An 18531-nucleotide genomic window follows, 5' to 3' on the forward strand; every position below is an offset into this window, starting at 1 on the left:
CAAGCCCCTGTGTGGATCTGCAGCCCCCAGTTTTCCCAGTTTGCCTCTCCTTCTCCCTGGGCTGGGTTTCCCCCGGCCCCAGCGGGTGGGAGCAGCCGAGAGCCCCGCGCTGCCCATCCCGACCTGTCCCGGCTCCATCCCTGCTCCTGCCGCGGGCTGCGAGGGCTGCGGGACCGGGGCAGGAGGAATGGGATGGTGGAGCGGGGAGGGAGAAGCAGCGGGACCAGGGCTGGAGGGAACAAGAGAAGGAGAAGGAGGTGTGGAGGAGGAGGCGTGGAGGAGGAGTGGGAGGAAGAGCTGGGATAGAGGAAGAGGAGTGGGAAGTGGAATTGGAGGGACCACACGCTCCAGCCCTTGCTGTGTCCGCAGCCCTCCCGGCCCCTGGGGCATTTCCCCCCCATATCTCAGGTGACCGCAGAGGGGGAGCTCACCCAAATATCCTGGGCGCTCCATGGGAGGGTATTTTTTTGGGGAGGGGGGGGATTTTGGAGCTCAAAGGACTCCAAAGCGAAGCCACAAATGCCCCCTGGGGAGATTTTGGGGGTGTCCCGGGAGGTTGTTTTTTTGCGAGGGAGGGCAGGAGAGGGGAGAACACTGGGACACCGAAGTGTGCAGCCCAGAGAGAGGAGACCGCCAGGATTCAGCCCGGAGAGGGGAACACCCTGGCGAGGGGGAAGCCCTGGAGCTCCCCACGGCCTGGAGCAGAGTCAGGGGAAACGGGAGCGCTGGGACCCCAAGAGCCCCGGAATTGCTAAGGGGGAGCCCAGAGAGGGGGAGCCGGGGAACCCCCGGGGGCTGCGGGGAACCCCCAGCAGCACAGAGAAGGGGGAGCCCCAGAGGCCCAAGGTCAGAAGAGCAGAGAGGGGGGACCCTGGGGATTCCTGTGACAGCCTGGAGAGGGTGGGGACCCTGGAGAGGAGAGCACTCAATAGAGGCAGAATCCCCAGAAGTCCAAAGTGGAGAGACCAGAGAGGGACAATTCATGGGGAGCTCTTTTTTGAAATAATCATGAGACATTCAAGTCTTGGAAGGCTTAGTGATGGCATTTCTGAGGGGTTTTGCAATTAAATTTTTGTGGTCTGGAGGTTTTTTTGGGCAGAATCTTGGTGGTCTGGAGATTTTTATGGACACAAAATGTCTGGTGACTTCTAGAGATAGGTTAGGGCAGGAGGAATGCCCAACAAAATGCTCTCATACCTTCTTTTTCTCTTGGAAATAGGATTTCTCATTTCCAGACCTCAGCCCAGTCTCTGGGCCCTGTCTCTGGGAACACTCGCTGGTGTCACCTCAAAACAGTGTCCCTGCTGCCTGTTGTCACCCTCTGGACCATGTCCCCAGTGTCCCTGTGTCCCCCCTGTCCTGGTGCCCACCGTGCCTGGCATCAACCCCTGGTCCATGTCCATCTTGTCTTATGTTGCAATGCAAGATGTAACCAGCAGTATGTATTTTATCATCATCTGTTGAAACCAGGTGGAGCAGTGTTCTTTATCACTTCCATGACCCATCCCCTTCTAACTCCAGGGCAGATATTCTCTATTAATGGGCAAGCTGTTAAAACCAGGTGGGGCAGTTTATTTTTATCTCTTCCACAACCCATCATCCCTCCAGGGAGATATTTTCTGTTAATGAGGCATTGAGCCCCATTGACAATCCTCCCTTTCAGGGAGATATCTTCTGTTAATGGGCCATTGAGCCTCACTGCATGGCTGATAAAATTACATTATCCCATTGTGAGATGCCCCACCCAGGGGGAGGAGCCAAGCATCCCTACCTGCTTATAATCAGAGATTTGGAACACCACAGTCAGGCTTTTCCCACTGGATTCCCAGAGGAGCAGCTTTTCTTCTACACTAGATTCGCGAGGAAGACCAGACCTATCTACACCCCCACTGGACCTTTGGAGGAAAACTACACCCTTCTGCAGGATCACTGCTTCAACAGAACCACCTCTGTCACACCAGGAGGACGGCAGCCACCATTTAATTGGAGTGCAACAAACACCCTGACTAACAGGGTGTCGGGTTGGATTCTGACTCTGTCAGTGGTTTTTTTTTTTGTACTACTGCATTTTTTATTTTATTTTTCCTAGCAAAGAACTGTTATTCCTATTTCCATATCTTTCCCTGAGTGCCCCTTAATTTCAAAATTATAGTAATTTGGAGGGAGGGGGTTTACATTTTCAATTTTAAGGGAGGCTCTGCCTTCCTTAGCAGACACCTGTCTTTTCAAGCCAAGAGAGTCAGCGGGACCATCAAACCCAACGCGCTCAGCCCTTGTTTTCCCTTAAACCAGGATTTCCCATTTCCAAACCTTGGCCCGATGCAGGAGGAGGAGGCTATAAGGAAGAGGAAGATGGCCCGGGAGTCCCAGGAAGGTGAGGAGGAAGTCAGTGCCCCTTTCCCCATCTCTCCTGCTCCATCTCCCAGCCCAGCACAGCCCCCGGCTGCAGGACAACCCTGCTGCCAAAGCTGTCCTGCTGGGGACACACTGGGGGCATCTCTTTGCCCTTTCCTGTGGCACAGGGCCAAATCCCATCCTCTCCTTGTCCTTCCTCCCCCAGACCAGGAGCTGAGGGTGGAGAGCAGGGAGGCTGAGTCACCACAGCAGAACCTTGGCTATGAGGCTGTTTTGAGCGGCTCCACAGTGCAGGAATCCAACGGGGAGGGAAAGCCCCGGAGATCCCGCACAAGGAGGGGCTGCAAACGTAGCCCAGAGAGGTCAGAGGAGGAAAGACCCACCCCGGGACAGGATGGCGGCCAGAGCTCAGTGCTGGGGGTCTCCGAGCAGCTTTGCGATGGGGAGAAGCCCTACAGGTGTGGGGAATGTGGGAAGTGCTTCAGCCGAAGCTCAGCCCTGATCCGCCACCAAAGGATCCACACTGGACAAAGGCCCTATGAGTGTGGGGAGTGTGGGAAGAGCTGCAGAGACAACTTTGACCTGATCAACCACCAGAGGAGCCACACGGGGGAACGGCCCTATGAGTGTGGGCAATGTGGGAAGAGCTTTCAGAGAAGCTCCACTCTTCTGAAGCATCAGCGCACACACACAAATGAGAGGCCCTATGAGTGTCCCAAATGTGGGAAGAGGTTTCAGACAAGCTCCCATCTCCTCACACACGAGCGGGTTCACACAGATGAGAGGCCCTTCCGCTGCCCCGACTGCATGAAGGGCTTCAAGTATAACCCCGACCTCGTCAAGCACCGGCGCATCCACACCGGGGAGAGGCCCTACGAGTGTCCCGAGTGTGCGAAGAGATTCACCCAGAAGTCGAACCTGATTGTCCACAAGAGGACCCACACCGGCGAGAGGCCCTATGAGTGTGGGCAGTGTGGGAAGAGATTCAGCCAGAGCTCTGAACTGATGCTTCACCAGAGGATCCACACTGGGGAACGGCCTTACGAGTGTCCCGACTGTGGCAAGACCTACAGCCGGAGCCATCACCTGATGATCCACCAGAGGAGCCACACCGGGGAGCGGCCCTATGAGTGTGGGGAGTGTGGGAAGAGGTTTCAAAGCAGCTCAGATGTCCTCGTACATCAGCGGATTCACACGGATGAGAGGCCTTTCCGCTGCCCTGACTGCGGGAAGGGCTTCAAGCACAACTCCACCCTGGTCACCCACCAGCGCATCCACACGGGGGAGAGGCCCTACAAATGTCCCCAGTGTGGGAAGACCTTCAGCCAGAGGTCAGCCTTGACCCAACACGAATGGAGGCACCACTATGAAAGCCCTGTGAGTGCCCCAAGTGTGCCCCAAGTGCGCACGGCTACAGTTCCCCAAGTGTGCACTGCTACAGTTCCATACCCCATGGCAGTATTTGTGCTGCATGCTGCCCAGTGGGCAGAGCCCCAGTGATCTGTGGTGCTGGTAATCTGTGTTGGGAAGACACCTGGCTAGGGGCTCCACCTCTTAATGGCTCCATGTGGCCTTGACTATCTTTTCATTTCTCTCTGTCTTTTCAAAATACCACAAACCAGGATAAAAATAAAAACATTGAACTAAGACAAGGATGGGGACATGTGGAGATCTTCCAGGGGATGTGGGGGCTGCTACGTTCCAGGGAGTTCAGGGTTCCTGGGTGGGACTTGGGCTTTGGGCACCCAAGGCTGAGTGACTTTGGCCGCACTGGGAAACGATGGCAGAGTTTCTTGGGCAGCTGATCAAGGCCCCCCTGCCCTGGAACTGTCCCCATGACTCCCTGTCCTGGTTCCCCACGTCCCCTGTCCACAGTCCCCCTATCCCTGCTGTCACTCCCCTTGCTCCCCACCCGTTCCCATGTCACTGCACTCCTTGTCCCGTCCTGATCCCATCCCAGTCTGGATCCCATTCCCAGTCTCATTCCCCGTCCCGGTCCAGTATTTGTCTGGTTGCCATTCCCATATTCCCAGGCCCATACTCCCTATCCTGTTCCGTTCTCATATTCCCGGTCCCACTGCTGGTTGCACTTCCGTTCCCCTATTTCCATTTCTATGTTCCCAGTCCCATTCCTGGATTCCCGTTTGCGATCCCGGTCTCATCTTCCTAATCTCCATCTCATATTCTCTCTCCAGTTGGGGTTTCCATATTCCCTGTCCTGGTCCCATATTCCCATTCCCGCTCCCAGTCCCCATTCCCACTCCCTGTCCCCTCTCTCCGGATGCCATTGTCATCGTTCCGGCCCCCACGTTACCAGGGAAACACCGCCCTGCTCCCGTCAACCAATCCCAGTGCGCAATCGCTCCTGTATTTGCATAACCACGCCCTTCAGTTTGGCCGCACCCAGCACTGGCTGCAGCCGCCTCCGGGTGCTGTTTGCTCCCAGTTCCCTCCCAGTGCTCCCAGTAAGAGTGGGACTGGCAGGGAAAGCACTCCCGATTCCTTCCCGCTGCTCTCAGGATCCCACCCAGTGTTCCCAGTATCACTCCCAGTGCCGCGCAGGCTGGGGCCGCTTTGGGAACCCCCCCCTAGGGCAGAGCACAGCTGCATTTGGGTGTCGGCACTGCCCGGGCCGGGCTGGGAGCGGAGGAGTGAGACGAAGAGCAGGAACGGGAGGAATACGAGCAGCAGCAGCAGCAGCAGAACCAAGTGGTTCCCCTGCCTGCCTGCGCAGGCTGAAGCTCCCCCGGCTCCGTCAGCATCACCCCCTCCAAAACCCACAGGTGAGCGGGATGGGGGAGCTTGCCCCAAATCCATTGGGGGGTCTCTGGGAGGGTTTTTTTGTGGGGCAGGGGATGTTTGGATCTTCCAGGACCCCAGAGCAGAGCCACAAATGCCTGAAGCCCCTAAAACAGTTACTTTCAAGAGATGATGGGTTAAAGCATAGAATATAAAGCAGTTATGGGAAATATTCAATGTTAGGAAACCACATAGAGCAATAAATTGGGTAAGGTATGGAACACAATGACAGGGAAGAGATAAGGACAGACAGTGATAAGTTCAGTGCATTTCAGAGCCAAGAAGAACTGCTGGGTATAGCACGTTTAGGGCCAACATGTCAAATTGACCCTGAGACCCTTGCCAAGGCCTGGAGACTAAGCCAACTACACCGGGAATTGACCAAATTTGGGGAGAGGTTCAAAAGTTTAAAGAGGAAGACTCCTCGAAGCTGATGAAGGCCGACCGGAACGACCCCTGAGAAGATCCTCAAAAGAGAAGTCCCCGCCCACGCTCCGCCTACACCACTCCCCATATGTATATGCATGAATATGATGTAATCCCAAACCTAAAACTGTATAAGAAGGTACGCACCACTCCCCATATGTATATGCATGAATATGATGTAATCCCAAACCTAAAACTGTATAAGAAGGTACGCTTTTGCTGTAAGGATTTAGAAATCCCATTTTAGGATTTCTCCGACGTCGTAATAAAATACCTCCTGCTTATTTGACTGAGTCTCTTAAGCAGTAATTTCTCGCCTTTTGGGGCAAAAATCGGCATCATTTCTGGCGACCCAGGTGGGACGAAGCAGGGGATCCAGGATCTGAGGAGTCCCCTCGCTGGGTCCGGGGCTGGGACCCTCTGGGCGCCCCTGACGACTTTTTGTCAGAAGAGACTCCCCCTCGGACCAAGCGCTCTTTGGTGGACGAAGAGTTCCCTGCATCTCCTGCTTCTCCTGCTCCAAATTAAAGAGGTATTTTTTTATCATTGTTCATTGGTTTTAGGATAAAGCGCTTTATGGGAACACGGGGTCAGATGTGACCACCGGAGGGTAAACCAGAGGACGCTCTGGTAAAGAATCCCTAATTGGTATTTTTGGGTACCTTTTGGTAATTGGTGTCTTTGCTAACCAGTAATTGATGCCTTTGGTGGGTACCTTTTGGTAATTGGTGTCTTTGCTAACCAGTAATTGATGCCTTTGGTGGGTACCTTTTGGTAATTGGAAGAAAAAAAAAAAAAAAAAGAGAAAAAAAAAATAAGGAGAGTAAGAAAAAAAAGAGGCAAGACTCTGATGCACTTGTTCTTCTTGTATTGATCTTGTTGGTTTGTTTGAAACTGTGATTTAAGGGTTAAAAAGAGTGGTCAGTTTTTGTTTTTATCTGAACTGAACTAAATCCCGGGAACGGTTCCAGGCTGACCGGGAGAACGTCCAACAAATCCCGGGACTCGGTCCAGTTTTCTCCACTGCCTTTGTTTAACCCTGTTGTATGCTTTGATGTATTGACTGTAAGATTTTTGCAAAGGGACGAGTTTAGTGGTTTTTATGTTGTCTGAAATTTGTTGTGATATTATCAGCAAAACCGTACTATTGATTTACAGTTTTGCGAGTGTGTGACGGCCTGGAGCCGACCAATATCGGTATCTTACGGTCTGCCGGCGACATCTTGCGGTAAAGCAGTGTATTCTGATAGAACGGAAAGGTAGGACAGTTTGAATGAATTGGCACCGTGTATGAGAGAGTGTGTCTGAGACGCAGCCCGGCTGCGAAGCGAGTGGGAGTCCGGCTCTGCAGTTCCTGTCCCTCGCGAGAGGCCAGGTCAGAAAAGGACGAAGCGCTTGGATATTGTATGAATGAGGTGCTAAGATAAACTGGTATATAGTGCTTGTGGGAAGGAGATTTACTTGGTGGGATAAGAAACACCGACCCAGAAAATAGCAATGGGGAGTCAACCGAGCAAAGATATAAATATGAAAACCCCCTTAGGATGTATTCTGAAGCATTGGAAGGACTTGGAGAGATTCCAAGAGGAAATATAAGTAAAAAGACACTCCTTAAATACTGCACGCAGTGGTGGCCGTTGTATAAATTGGATGATGGTGAGAAATGGCCACCAGAGGGGACAATTAATTATAATACCATTTTACAACTAATGCTCTTCCTCCGCCGGCTCAATAAATGGGATGAGGTGATGTATGCAGACATGTTCTTCACCCTGAGGAATAAACCTGAGTGGCAAAAGGAGTGTGGAATTAATGCAGCCCCTCAAGACCCTCTGGTACTAGCCCTGGAAAAGGATAAGAAAGGCTCAAAACCTAAAGAACGTTGCTGCGATGCATGTAGCATTGGGCAGCGATGTCTTAAGCTAACAAGGAGGGACAGTGGAAAAGAGAGTGAAATAAGCCTGTGGGAATACCATCCAAGGCCCCTCCCCAAACCAGGAGAGGAACGAGAGGATCCGACCCCATTAAAAGAACTGGAACGATGGTAGAAATCTAAGTTTGAGTGCAGCCCTGATAAGTTAGACAAGAGTTGGGGGGAGGCTAGCCCATTAAAGTCGGAAGATAACAGAGGAGAAGGCAGCCCACAGGGATTGGATAGTCCGCAGGGGTCGGGAAGCTACAGAGATGCTGGAAGCCCACCTAAATTAGAGATTGAGAGAGAGGAAGGCAGTCCGCCGGGAGCAGAGAGGCGAGGAGAGACGCGTAGCCCCCCCCCGAACTAAGCTTGTATGGGGACGGTAGCACACCCAGGAATGGAGGTGCTCGTAAAATGGAAACCAGCACACCAAAGACTGGGGACGAAAGCAACTCACCGGGAGGTGATGTCCCCAAATTGAGATACAGTGAAAAGAACAGTAATGAAACATGCGAGAGCGAGGCAGGGAGCAACTCACAGAAACTGAACATAGTAATTCAGATAGAGGATAAGAGAAGTAGAAGCAGAGTAGAAGATGAGAGGGACAGCAGCCCGAGACAAGATAAGAGCCAGCAGATACAAAGGAGGCAACAGACGCAGAACGAGAATCGGGTGGATTGTGTAATAGAGATAGGAGAAGAGACTGAAGAGCAAGAAGGGAGAAAAAGAAAAGAGAAGAGAAAGAATCGAGAAGGCACCGAAGTACAAGAAGAAGATCCCGAGGAAGGGATCAGCCACTCGTATTATATCAGATCTGTGGCATGGGAAGAAGCAAAGCAAAGAGAGGGGGGGAACCACACGATAGCTCCCCTCCGACAAGTTGTGCCAATGGTAGGGGAAAGGACAAGAGTAAAGGTGCCGTTCTCGACCAATGATTTAAATAATTGGAGAGATGAGGCAAAGAATTTTAGAAAGAATCCGGAGAGAGTAGCAAAGAGGTTTGAATTAATGGTAAAGAATTTGGATATTGATTGAGAAGATATAGAAGTGATGTTGTCAGAGCTGACAGATACAAGAAGGGAACTCGTATTGGAAACAGGAAAGCGACATGCTCAACTATTATCGGGGAGACTAGAAGATAATTTTCCCAGCAGCAAACCAGAATGGGACCCGGGCAATGCAGACCACTATCAGCGGTTAGTGCAGTATAGAAAGCTGATAGCGATGGGCTTGCGTAACGCGATCCCCAAGGCTATCAATTGGTCAATGCTATATGACATCAGGCAGGGAAAAGATGAGACCCCATCAGAGTTCTTGGATAGACTTAGGGCAGCCATGAAACAATACACACCCCTGGACCCAGCGACAGAAGAAGGGAAACAACACCTGTTAGGATTAATGATGAGACAAAGTAATCCAGACATCAAGAAGAAATTGCAAAAGCTTGAGCATCCAGCAAATAAAAACCTAGAGACACTGCTAAATGAGGCATGGAAAGTGTATAATAATAGGGAAATTGAAGAGAAGAAAAAGGAAGACAAGAAGATAGCTCGAGTGGTGGCTGTAGCCGTGGCAGCTCAGAATACAGGTTACTCGGGACCTGGAACCAGGGGAAGAGGTAGAGGCAATCCGGCAAGAGGGGGGGGGGGAGACTCCAACCCCACCCAACTAGAGTGGGGCCAAACCAGTGTGCGTACTGCCTGAAAATGGGACACTGGAAGCAAGAATGCCCCCAGTTAAGGGAGAGACTATTGGGCACTACTACGGCCACACAACAGGATAACGACTGAGGGGGACCGGTGGGCCGTTCCCTAGCAGACCCACTGGTTAAAATGGAGCTAGGGGAAGGTGAAAAAGAATTGGACTTTTTGATTGATACGGGAGCAACCTTTTCAGTTCTAAATCAAAAACTGGTACCTAAAAGTGATGAATTTGTGCAAATTGTAAGAGCAACAGGCCAACCAGAAAAAGCTTACTTTTTAAAACCCATCAAATACAAAATTGGGAAACAAATGGGAATTCATCAGTTCCTGTATTTACCAAATTCGCCAAAGCCCTTATTGGGGAGAGACCTATTGGAGAATTTGAGAGCTATAATAAAGTTCAACAAAGACAAATTGGAATTCCAAGTAAATGAGGAACAGCTGATCACAGCTCTAAGCCTGACAATCAGCTGTGTAGAACCAAAGCCTGAGAATCATAACATCAGGCGAATCCTAAGTGAAGTATACCCACTAGTATGGGCTACTGATACACCTGGGAAATCAAAACAAGCAACACCTATCATTATTGAACTTATACCTGGAGCAAGGCCGGTGGTTAAGAAACAATACCCACTGAGGTTAGAAGATAGAAAGGGAATCGAGCCCATAATTAAAAAGTTCTTAGAATTAAGATTATTGATAGAATGTGAATCAGATTTTAACACCCCAATTCTGCCAGTAAAGAAACCTAATAGAACTTATAGATTAGTCCAAGACTTGAGAGCAGTAAATGAGATAACCAAGACATTACATCCGGTAGTTGCTAACCCATACACGCTTTTAACTAAACTGAAAGATAGTTTGACATGGTTCACCGTATTAGATTTGAAAGACGCATTCTTCTGCCTTCCTTTTAGCTCCTGAGAGTCAAAAGATTTTTGCCTTTGAGTGAGAATTTGTAAATAGAAGAAGAAAGACCCAACTTACGTGGACAGTATTGCCCCAAGGATGGTGTAACTCCCCCACGATTTTCGAGAATCAGTTAGCCAAAGAGTTAGAGCAGTGAGAAAGGCCGCTGGGAGATGGCACTCTCCTACAGTATGTAGACGACCTCCTAATAGCAACAGTGACAGAGGAAGAGTGCATTGCATAGACTATTTCCCTGTTAAACTTTCTGGGTTTAAGTAGATATCAAGTCTCCCAACAGAAAGCGCAGCTAGTGCAAAAAGAAGTGGTGTACCTGGGATACGAAGTCTCCAGAGGACAGCGATCCCTGGGAGCAGCCAGAAAAGAGGCCATCTGCCAGATGCCTAAACCAGAGACGGTGAGAGAACTGCGTGCCTTTCTGGGGATGACAGGTTGGTGTCGGCTATGGATCTACCAGTACGGGATGCTCGCTAAACCGCTGTATGATTTGTTGAAGGAGACCAAGAGTGTCCTAGTTTGGACTCCCGAAGCAGAGGGGGCCTTCAAAAAGCTGAAACAAGAGCTAATGAGAGCACCAGCTTTAGGTCTCCCAGATGTATCAAAACCATTCTGGCTGTTCTCCCACGAGCGACAGGAGATGGCCCTAAGAGTCCTGGCACAGCAGTTAAGACCACGTAAGAGAGCTGTGGCCTACTTCTCCAAACAGTTGGATGAAGTAAGCAAGGGATGGCCTGGCTGCCTGAGAGCAGTGGCCGCAGTAATCATTAATATAGAAGAGGCCAGGAAACTCACGCTGGGCCAAAAGGTAACGGTGCTGGTGTCTCACACCGTCTCAGCTGTGTTGGAGCAGAAAGGTAACCACTGGCTGTCACCTTCCAGATTTTTAAAATACCAGGCCATTTTGGCTGAGTCAGATGACGTGACTATTCAGGTCACTAACATTGTGAACCCAGCTTTATTCCTAGAAGAGAGAGCCCCAGCAGAGCCGATCGAGCACGACTGCCTGGAAACAATTGAGGCCGTCTACTCCAGCCGCCCGGACCTCAAAGAAGAACCATTCGAAGATGCAGACGACTGGTTCACGGATGGAAGCAGCTTCGTGAGGCAGAGAGTGAGAATGGCCGGCTATGCAATTACCACCGCAGAAGAGGTAATTGAGTCGAACCCTTTACCCGCAGGGACTTCAGCCCAGAAGGCAGAACTGATAGCTCTGATTCGAGCCCTGGAATTGGCAGAGAACATGCAGATCAACATATGAACAGACTCTAAGTATGCCTTTTCCGTCGTACATGCTCATGGGGCCATCTGGAAAGAAAGGGGACTGTTAACTGCTCAAAGAAAAACAGTCAAACACGCAAAAGAAGTCCTGCGACTGCTGGAAGCAGTCCAGCTCCCAGCACAGGTGGCCATAATGCATTGTAAGGGACATTTAAAGGGGGACACTATCCCGGAGATAGGGAATAAAAAAGCAGACGCAGAAGCTAAATTAGCTGCTGCAAGAACTGAAGAAATAAAAGTAGCAGCTCTAGTACCAGGTGAGTTAGACACAAATTTTCGGCCAGAATATCAAGAGTCAAATCACAAGTGGATTCAGAGAAATAAAGGTAAAATGTTAGAGAATGGTTGGGGTCAATTGGAAACGGGACAGTTAATAATACTAGGGAATACGATGTGGCAGTTTGTGAAAGCAGAACACGAGAAAGCCCATTGGAGTTTGGACCCGCTATACCAGTATTTGCAGGCTCGGATAGCAAGACCAAAATTGTTCACCACTGTAAAACATGTCACATCCCAGTGTGAGAGGTGCCTGAAGAACAACCCGAATACAAAAACTAAGATACATCCAGGGGCCATAAATCGAAGTAAATTCCCAGGTGAAGTGTGGCAAATTGATTTTTCTGAGCTCCCAAGAAAAGGAGGGTTTCGATATTTGCTAGTATTAACTGATACATTTTCTGGGTGGCCTGAAGCATTCCCTTGCAGAACAAATAAGGAAAGAGAAGTGACCAAAGTACTGTTGAATGAAATCATTCCACGGTTTGGGGTACCGAAGAGCATTTCTTCGGATAGGGGTACACATTTCTGTGCAAAAGTGGTAAGGGCAATAAGCAAAGCACTACAAATCAAATGGCAATTACACACGCCCTATCGCCCACAGGCCAGCGGCCAGGTGGAAAAGATGAACCATCTGCCAGGAGACTAATTTGCATTGGTATCAAGCTTTGCCTATTGCTCTGCTTAGACTGAGAGTCAAGCCAAGATCAAAAGAAAGGCTAAGCCCATTTGAAATTCTGTACGGCAGACCTTATGCTATGCAAACTGTAAATGGGGACGCTGTAGATCAAATAGGTAATCAGTATATTTATGACTATGTGATTATAGTGGGGAAGCAATTTGACAAGAATGCTGCAGTAGTGATTGACCACCAACCTAAACAACCTAACTGTAAGTTGCATCCTTTTAATCCCGGTGATTAGGTGTATGTTAAGAATCTTTTAAGAAAACCCCTACAAGAAAAGTGAGAGAGACCTTTCCAAGTGCTGCTGACCACCTTCACCGCGGTTTGAATCAAGGAGCGACCTACGTGAATCCATTACTCACGGGTCAAGAAAGCACCGGAGAGTAAACAAGAGGAGTAGACACCGTGACCCGGATTCCACTCCAGACCCCTACTATCCTGATCCAGCAAAAGGGCCCAATTTCATGTCTGTGGAGTGACTTCAAAGAAGACCCACCTAGATCACAACCCCGAAACTCGGTAATTTATAGAGAAGATTCACTTAAAGAACTACATCCTCAAAATATAACCTTTGACCCTCACCCTCTCCTCTTTCCTGTGGGAAAGATCGTAGCATCTAGCGGTCCCGAGGAAGAGAAAGCACAGTGTGAGATGGCATTTAGATTAGATCAGTCGATGACGTTCGCATGTGAAAGGGAGTCGAAAACGCTAGAACAGGGTACTAGTGTCCCCAGACGTGTTACCAGATACGAAGTGGCATCACCGGAAGACGTGATCTCCTTATATCCAAATTTAGACTTGCCCCAAGAAATTACTCCACCAATTGAATGTAGAAAAGTGCATAACTTAACCTTTATCGGGCCCCAGGTAGTAAAGAAGTCAGATGAACTGAAACTGCTGCTAGACCCCACGTACTCTCTGAAAAAAGTGCAGATGAATATTCAGACTAACATTACCCATCTGCAAAAAGACTGTCAACCGTTCATACAACAAAGCCTTAAAAGATGGGAAGCATGGCTAGCTACTAAGTCTTATCACAAGCGGGCGCAAAAGGATATAAGTAGATAAGTCGGCACTAGATTTAGAATACTGAATACCATAGATCAAGAAGTATTGGTTAACAAATTGAGTACTGTCACCACCAACTTAAGAAAACTTAAAGTGCCCCTGAGTTCATCCATGCTTACACTGGCAGAAACACAATCACTGGTAGTTAAGTTACTAACCCTAATAGCAAATCACACTACTGAAGATTTTGCTAGAATTGCCGGCTATACAGAAGACATTAGCAAGGAAATTGCGCTTACTATCCAATGCACACAAACACAACAGTAGGTACAGTCAGTGGCAGCAGGGATAATAAGAGAAAGAACGTCAAGAATGCTGTCCCAGGAAATAAGAGAAACGATACTGAAAGATAGTCATACTACACAATTTGAAAAAGACCATCAAGCCTGGTGGCAATTAGTAAACTTTACTTATGTACCACAGCATGAGCACATTGAAGCCTATGTTCTTACCATCAGTGCTGCAGAGGAAAGGGCGATTTTCCCTATCCTTACCTTAGGGACCATACATCAGAATGTCCTTGTTAGGCCAGTAGATCATAATGTTTGGGCGAGTTATGATGACGCCAAAAATAAGTGGCAGTCTGTTAGTACAGAAGCATGTATTCCTAGGGGGCAACTAAGATACATATGTGAAAATGCTATAGTAAAAACAGAAGATTTATGCTTAGATGCTGAAAATAGTGTATGCACTTTTGAAATGCTTCCACACAATAGAGTACGGTCGCAGGTTTATTATGTAGAGAATGGATGCGCCTGCGTCAGAACAGCTTGCAGTGACGTAACTGTAGATAGTTGCCAAGAAGAAACTAACAATACTAACTTTTGTGTATGTAATTTTACCAAGATTATAGATTGTGATTTTAACTATACTGCTCCTGTAACCACCCAGCAGCTAATTAATGCAGACTACGACCTGTATCATGAGTTGCCAAAATTACAGATAAGTATGGATGTTGAAGTTCTTAAGGCGATGCTCGTGCATCCAGAAGTAAGAAGACTGGTGCAAAAAGTGAACCAAACAGTTAAGCGCATAGTCCTACAGGTGGAGCACAACTCAGAAAGAATAAAAAACATCCTGACTGAAGTAGAACAAGTAGGCCAACATCACTGGTAGGACGTTTTCACAGGATTTTCCCCAACAGCAACACAAGTCTTTCATTACCTGGTACACCCGATACTAATTTTAACTATAGCAATGCTTATACTGACTTTTATGAACCTATGCTTGTGGTAGAGGCTGAAATCCTTGATGAGTAAGATCCAAATGATTTGGGCGATGGTGCGGGCGTATCAACGCCCCGAAAGATTAGAACTTGACGAAAGAATTCGTAAGTTGTAAGAAAAGGAGGGAAATGAAGCTCCTAAAACAGTTACTTTCAAGAGATGATGGGTTAAAGCATAGAATATAAAGCAGTTATGGGAAATATTCAATGTTAGGAAACCACATAGAGCAATAAATTGGGTAAGGTATGGAACACAATGACAGGGAAGAGATAAGGACAGACAGTGATAAGTTCAGTGCATTTCAGAGCCAAGAAGAACTGCTGGGTATAGCACGTTTAGGGCCAACATGTCAAATTGACCCTGAGACCCTTGCCAAGGCCTGGAGACTAAGCCAACTACACCGGGAATTGACCAAATTTGGGGAGAGGTTCAAAAGTTTAAAGAGGAAGACTCCTCGAAGCTGATGAAGGCCGACCGGAACGACCCCTGAGAAGATCCTCAAAAGAGAAGTCCCCGCCCACGCTCCGCCTACACCACTCCCCATATGTATATGCATGAATATGATGTAATCCCAAACCTAAAACTGTATAAGAAGGTACGCACCACTCCCCATATGTATATGCATGAATATGATGTAATCCCAAACCTAAAACTGTATAAGAAGGTACGCTTTTGCTGTAAGGATTTAGAAATCCCATTTTAGGATTTCTCCGACGTCGTAATAAAATACCTCCTGCTTATTTGACTGAGTCTCTTAAGCAGTAATTTCTCGCCTTTTGGGGCAAAAATCGGCATCATGCCCCTGGAGGGATCTTGATGGTCCCACTTGGCAATTGCCTGCTACTGGTGGGCGCAGGCGCGATCTTGGGTTTGGGGATCCCGGGAGAGCCAAGGGGCAACTCAGAAGCTCCAAAGCGGAGAGAGCACAAAGGGGTGATCCTGGAGCTGGTGGACCTCCGGCAGCCTGGAGGGGTGGGGGAGGCATGAGTGGATTCCGGGTCCTCCGAGGCTGAAAGGGGCGCTGACTTCTCCAGCTGCACTTGGGCAGCGGGACCATCAAACCCAACACGCTCAGCCCTTGTTTTCCCCAAACCAGGATTTCCCATTCCAAAACCTTGGCCTGATGCAGGGGGAGGAGGCTGCGAGGAAGAGGAAGATGGCCCGGGAGGCCCAGGTAGGGGAGGAGGAAGTCAGTGCCCCTTTCCCCGTCTCTCCTGCTCCATCTCCCAGCCCAGCACAGCCCCCGGCTGCAGGGCGGCCCTGCTGCCAAAGCTGTCCTGCTGGGGACGCACTGGGGGCATCTCCTTGCCCTTCCCTGTGGCACGGAGGCAAATCCCATCCTCTCCTTGTCCTTCCTCCCCAGACCAGGCGCTGAGCATGGAGACCAGGGAGGAGAAATCCCCACAGCAGAACCTCGTGGAAGAGGCTGTTTTGAGCGGCTCCACAGTGCAGGAACCCATCGGGGAGGAAAAGTCCTGGAGAACCCGCAAGAGGAGGGGCTGCAAATGCAGATCACAGGGATCTGAGGAGGAAAGACCCACCCTGGGCCGGGGAGGTGGCTGGAGCTCGTAGCTATGGGTCCATGAGCAGCTTCAGGGCAAGGATAAGCCCCAGAAGTGCTTGAAATGTGGGAAGAGCTTTTGTTGCAGTGTGATGCCCCCAGGTGTGCCAACCTTCTCCCTCCCCCTTTTGCCCTCCTGCTAAGAGCTGTCCATCAATCTTAACATTCCAGCAGGGGCATTGCGTGGTTGGCAGAGGTTCAAAAGATGCCCCTCAGATCCGGTTTCATTGGCCTGTCCAAGCGTTATATCCCTTAAGCCTTCCCTTCCTCACACCTGGTTGGCTCACCTGTCCCTTCCCCTCCCTCTGTCCCCGGGCCCTGCAGAGCGAAAGCAATACCCTGTATAGCTTCAGCACACCGCGGCGTGTTTTTGCCGTTTTTAGAGGTGGCAGCACTGGCTTGGAGGAGCGGAACAGCTCTGCCTGCCACTCCCCGTGCCTCGGCAGCGCAGTGTGCTCAGCTCTCGGTGCGGGGGGGCTGCTCTCTCTCGGTGCGGGGGCGGGGATGCTCTCTAACGTGGCGCGGGGTGGCCCTGGCTTCGGCTTGCCGCACGGTACGGGGGGTTGCTCCCTACATGTGGCAAGGGGGGGGGCTGCATTCTCGGGCAGGGGAGCCTTTGTCTGTCTCTCCATGCCGTGGGGCGGGTCCCCATTCCCTGCTGCTGCTGCCACGGCAGTTTTAGAAGCAGTATATACAGCTGCATTGTAAAAGCTTTCGTCTGAGCGTTAACGCTTTTTGACCGTGGTCTTTTTAGAAATCGGTAGCTGATTTTGGCTTTGCATTCGGTCGGCGGGACTTTGTGCTGTGCCATTTACATCTAAAATGGGCTCGAAGTTAAGCACAGCACAAAAAAGGAGTCTATTACCATATTGTTGGAATTTTAGTCACTGCAAATGTAAAGTTCTCTAAAGGAAAATTGAACCTGTTTATAAGGTGGCTTTTTCTACACTTCCCACAGACTTCTCCTGAGGAATAATATTCAATATTGGGATAAAGTAGGGCATGAATTGATAACCTTGGGACAGTCTGAGAATACATCTTCAGCTAAATTTGTGTTCTGGAGTCTACAAATTTGAACAGCCTTGCTCAAACAAATGGAATTGGAGAAAAAGCCAAATATCAAGCCATGTACATCTGCTCTCCCTGTTTCTCCCCCTTCCAGCCCTAAACCTCTTACCCCAAAACTTGGTATTTTAAAGAGAGCAAATCCTGCTCATGTGCTGGGAAGTCGACTCCCTGAGCGTGTTAAAATGCCTGAGTTCCCTTGTCCACAAGGACCTGGCCAGACCACGTGGAACATTTTCCAAAACCCTGTGTCCCCCGCTCTGAAACCCAGAGCACGTGTTAGTTTTTCAGAGACCAGTGATGCCCAAAATGGCCCCCAGTCCCTGGAGGTACACAAGATGGAGGATGCCACTTGGCACCATCCCAAACCTGGTCATCTTCTTCCCAAGATCCCCTTAAGCATCCCAAAATTCTTTCCCCATCCCCCTCTCCTCCTGTTCCTCGCAACACCTTCCCTCCTCCCCCCTTTCCTACAGTACCCTCAGCTCTGCCCCTCTACTCCTCCCAGGGGGCGTCTGCCGATGTGATGTCACCAGGTGTCCCCGCCCCCTGTTCCCATGGTATCCCCACCCCCTGCCTTCCCCCTGTCCCCGCCCCCTGTTCCCATTGCGTCCCCGCCCCCTCCCCAGGTTCCCACGGTGGGGGCACACCCACTGCATGTCCCCAAACCTGTATTTGTTATCTCAATAATTCCAGTGCAAGGGATACAGGGCAGGAAGCTGCAGACCCAATACAGGGTCCCACTTTGTCATTCGCTCCTGTTTCATATCAGCCTGCAGCACAAGGAGGAGTGGCCCCAACTGCTAATTGGAGCTCTTTTGGATGACAATTGATTAAAGAGGTCTGTAAATCTCACCGGGAGTATGGCCCACACAGTCCATATTTCCGTGGTCTTTTAAATTCTGAATTGAGTAGGACTGTAGTAGTCCCACATGATTTAAAACAGCTTCTCTCATGCCTCATGACCTCTACAGAATTCAAATTATGGGAATTAGCATGGAAACAACTGCTAAAAGAGGCTCTCCCAGGTTTGCATGCTGATCCAAACACAGCGAAAGATCCTAATGGCATGCCAATTACCATTGAGCATCTCTCTGGTGAAGGCCAGTGGTCTTCACCCTCAATCCAAGCTACTGCAATTCCTGTAGAAACACTCGAGAAAGTAAAGGAAGCAGCTGAAAAAGCATTCTTTTCCCTCCAACCTGAGGGGCCTTTTGAACCCTACAGTAAGATTCAGGAGCTACCAT

The 18531-nt window shown here is 49.6% G+C and overlaps 1 protein-coding gene across 1 annotated transcript in view; it reads left to right on the top strand.

Moving 5' to 3' along the window:
- Positions 1 to 2319: 2319 nt before the first annotated feature.
- LOC118700804 (zinc finger protein 271-like) overlaps positions 2320 to 18531 on the top strand; it is a 67666-nt gene continuing 51454 nt past the window's right edge. The window contains 2 exon segments of the mRNA XM_036405383.2: positions 2320 to 2374; positions 2645 to 3686. Coding sequence (XP_036261276.2) covers positions 2320 to 2374; positions 2645 to 3686 — 1097 coding nt within the window.

This window comes from Molothrus ater, chromosome 37, assembly GCF_012460135.2.
Source record: "Molothrus ater isolate BHLD 08-10-18 breed brown headed cowbird chromosome 37, BPBGC_Mater_1.1, whole genome shotgun sequence".
NCBI classification, from domain to species: Eukaryota; Metazoa; Chordata; class Aves; order Passeriformes; family Icteridae; genus Molothrus; species Molothrus ater.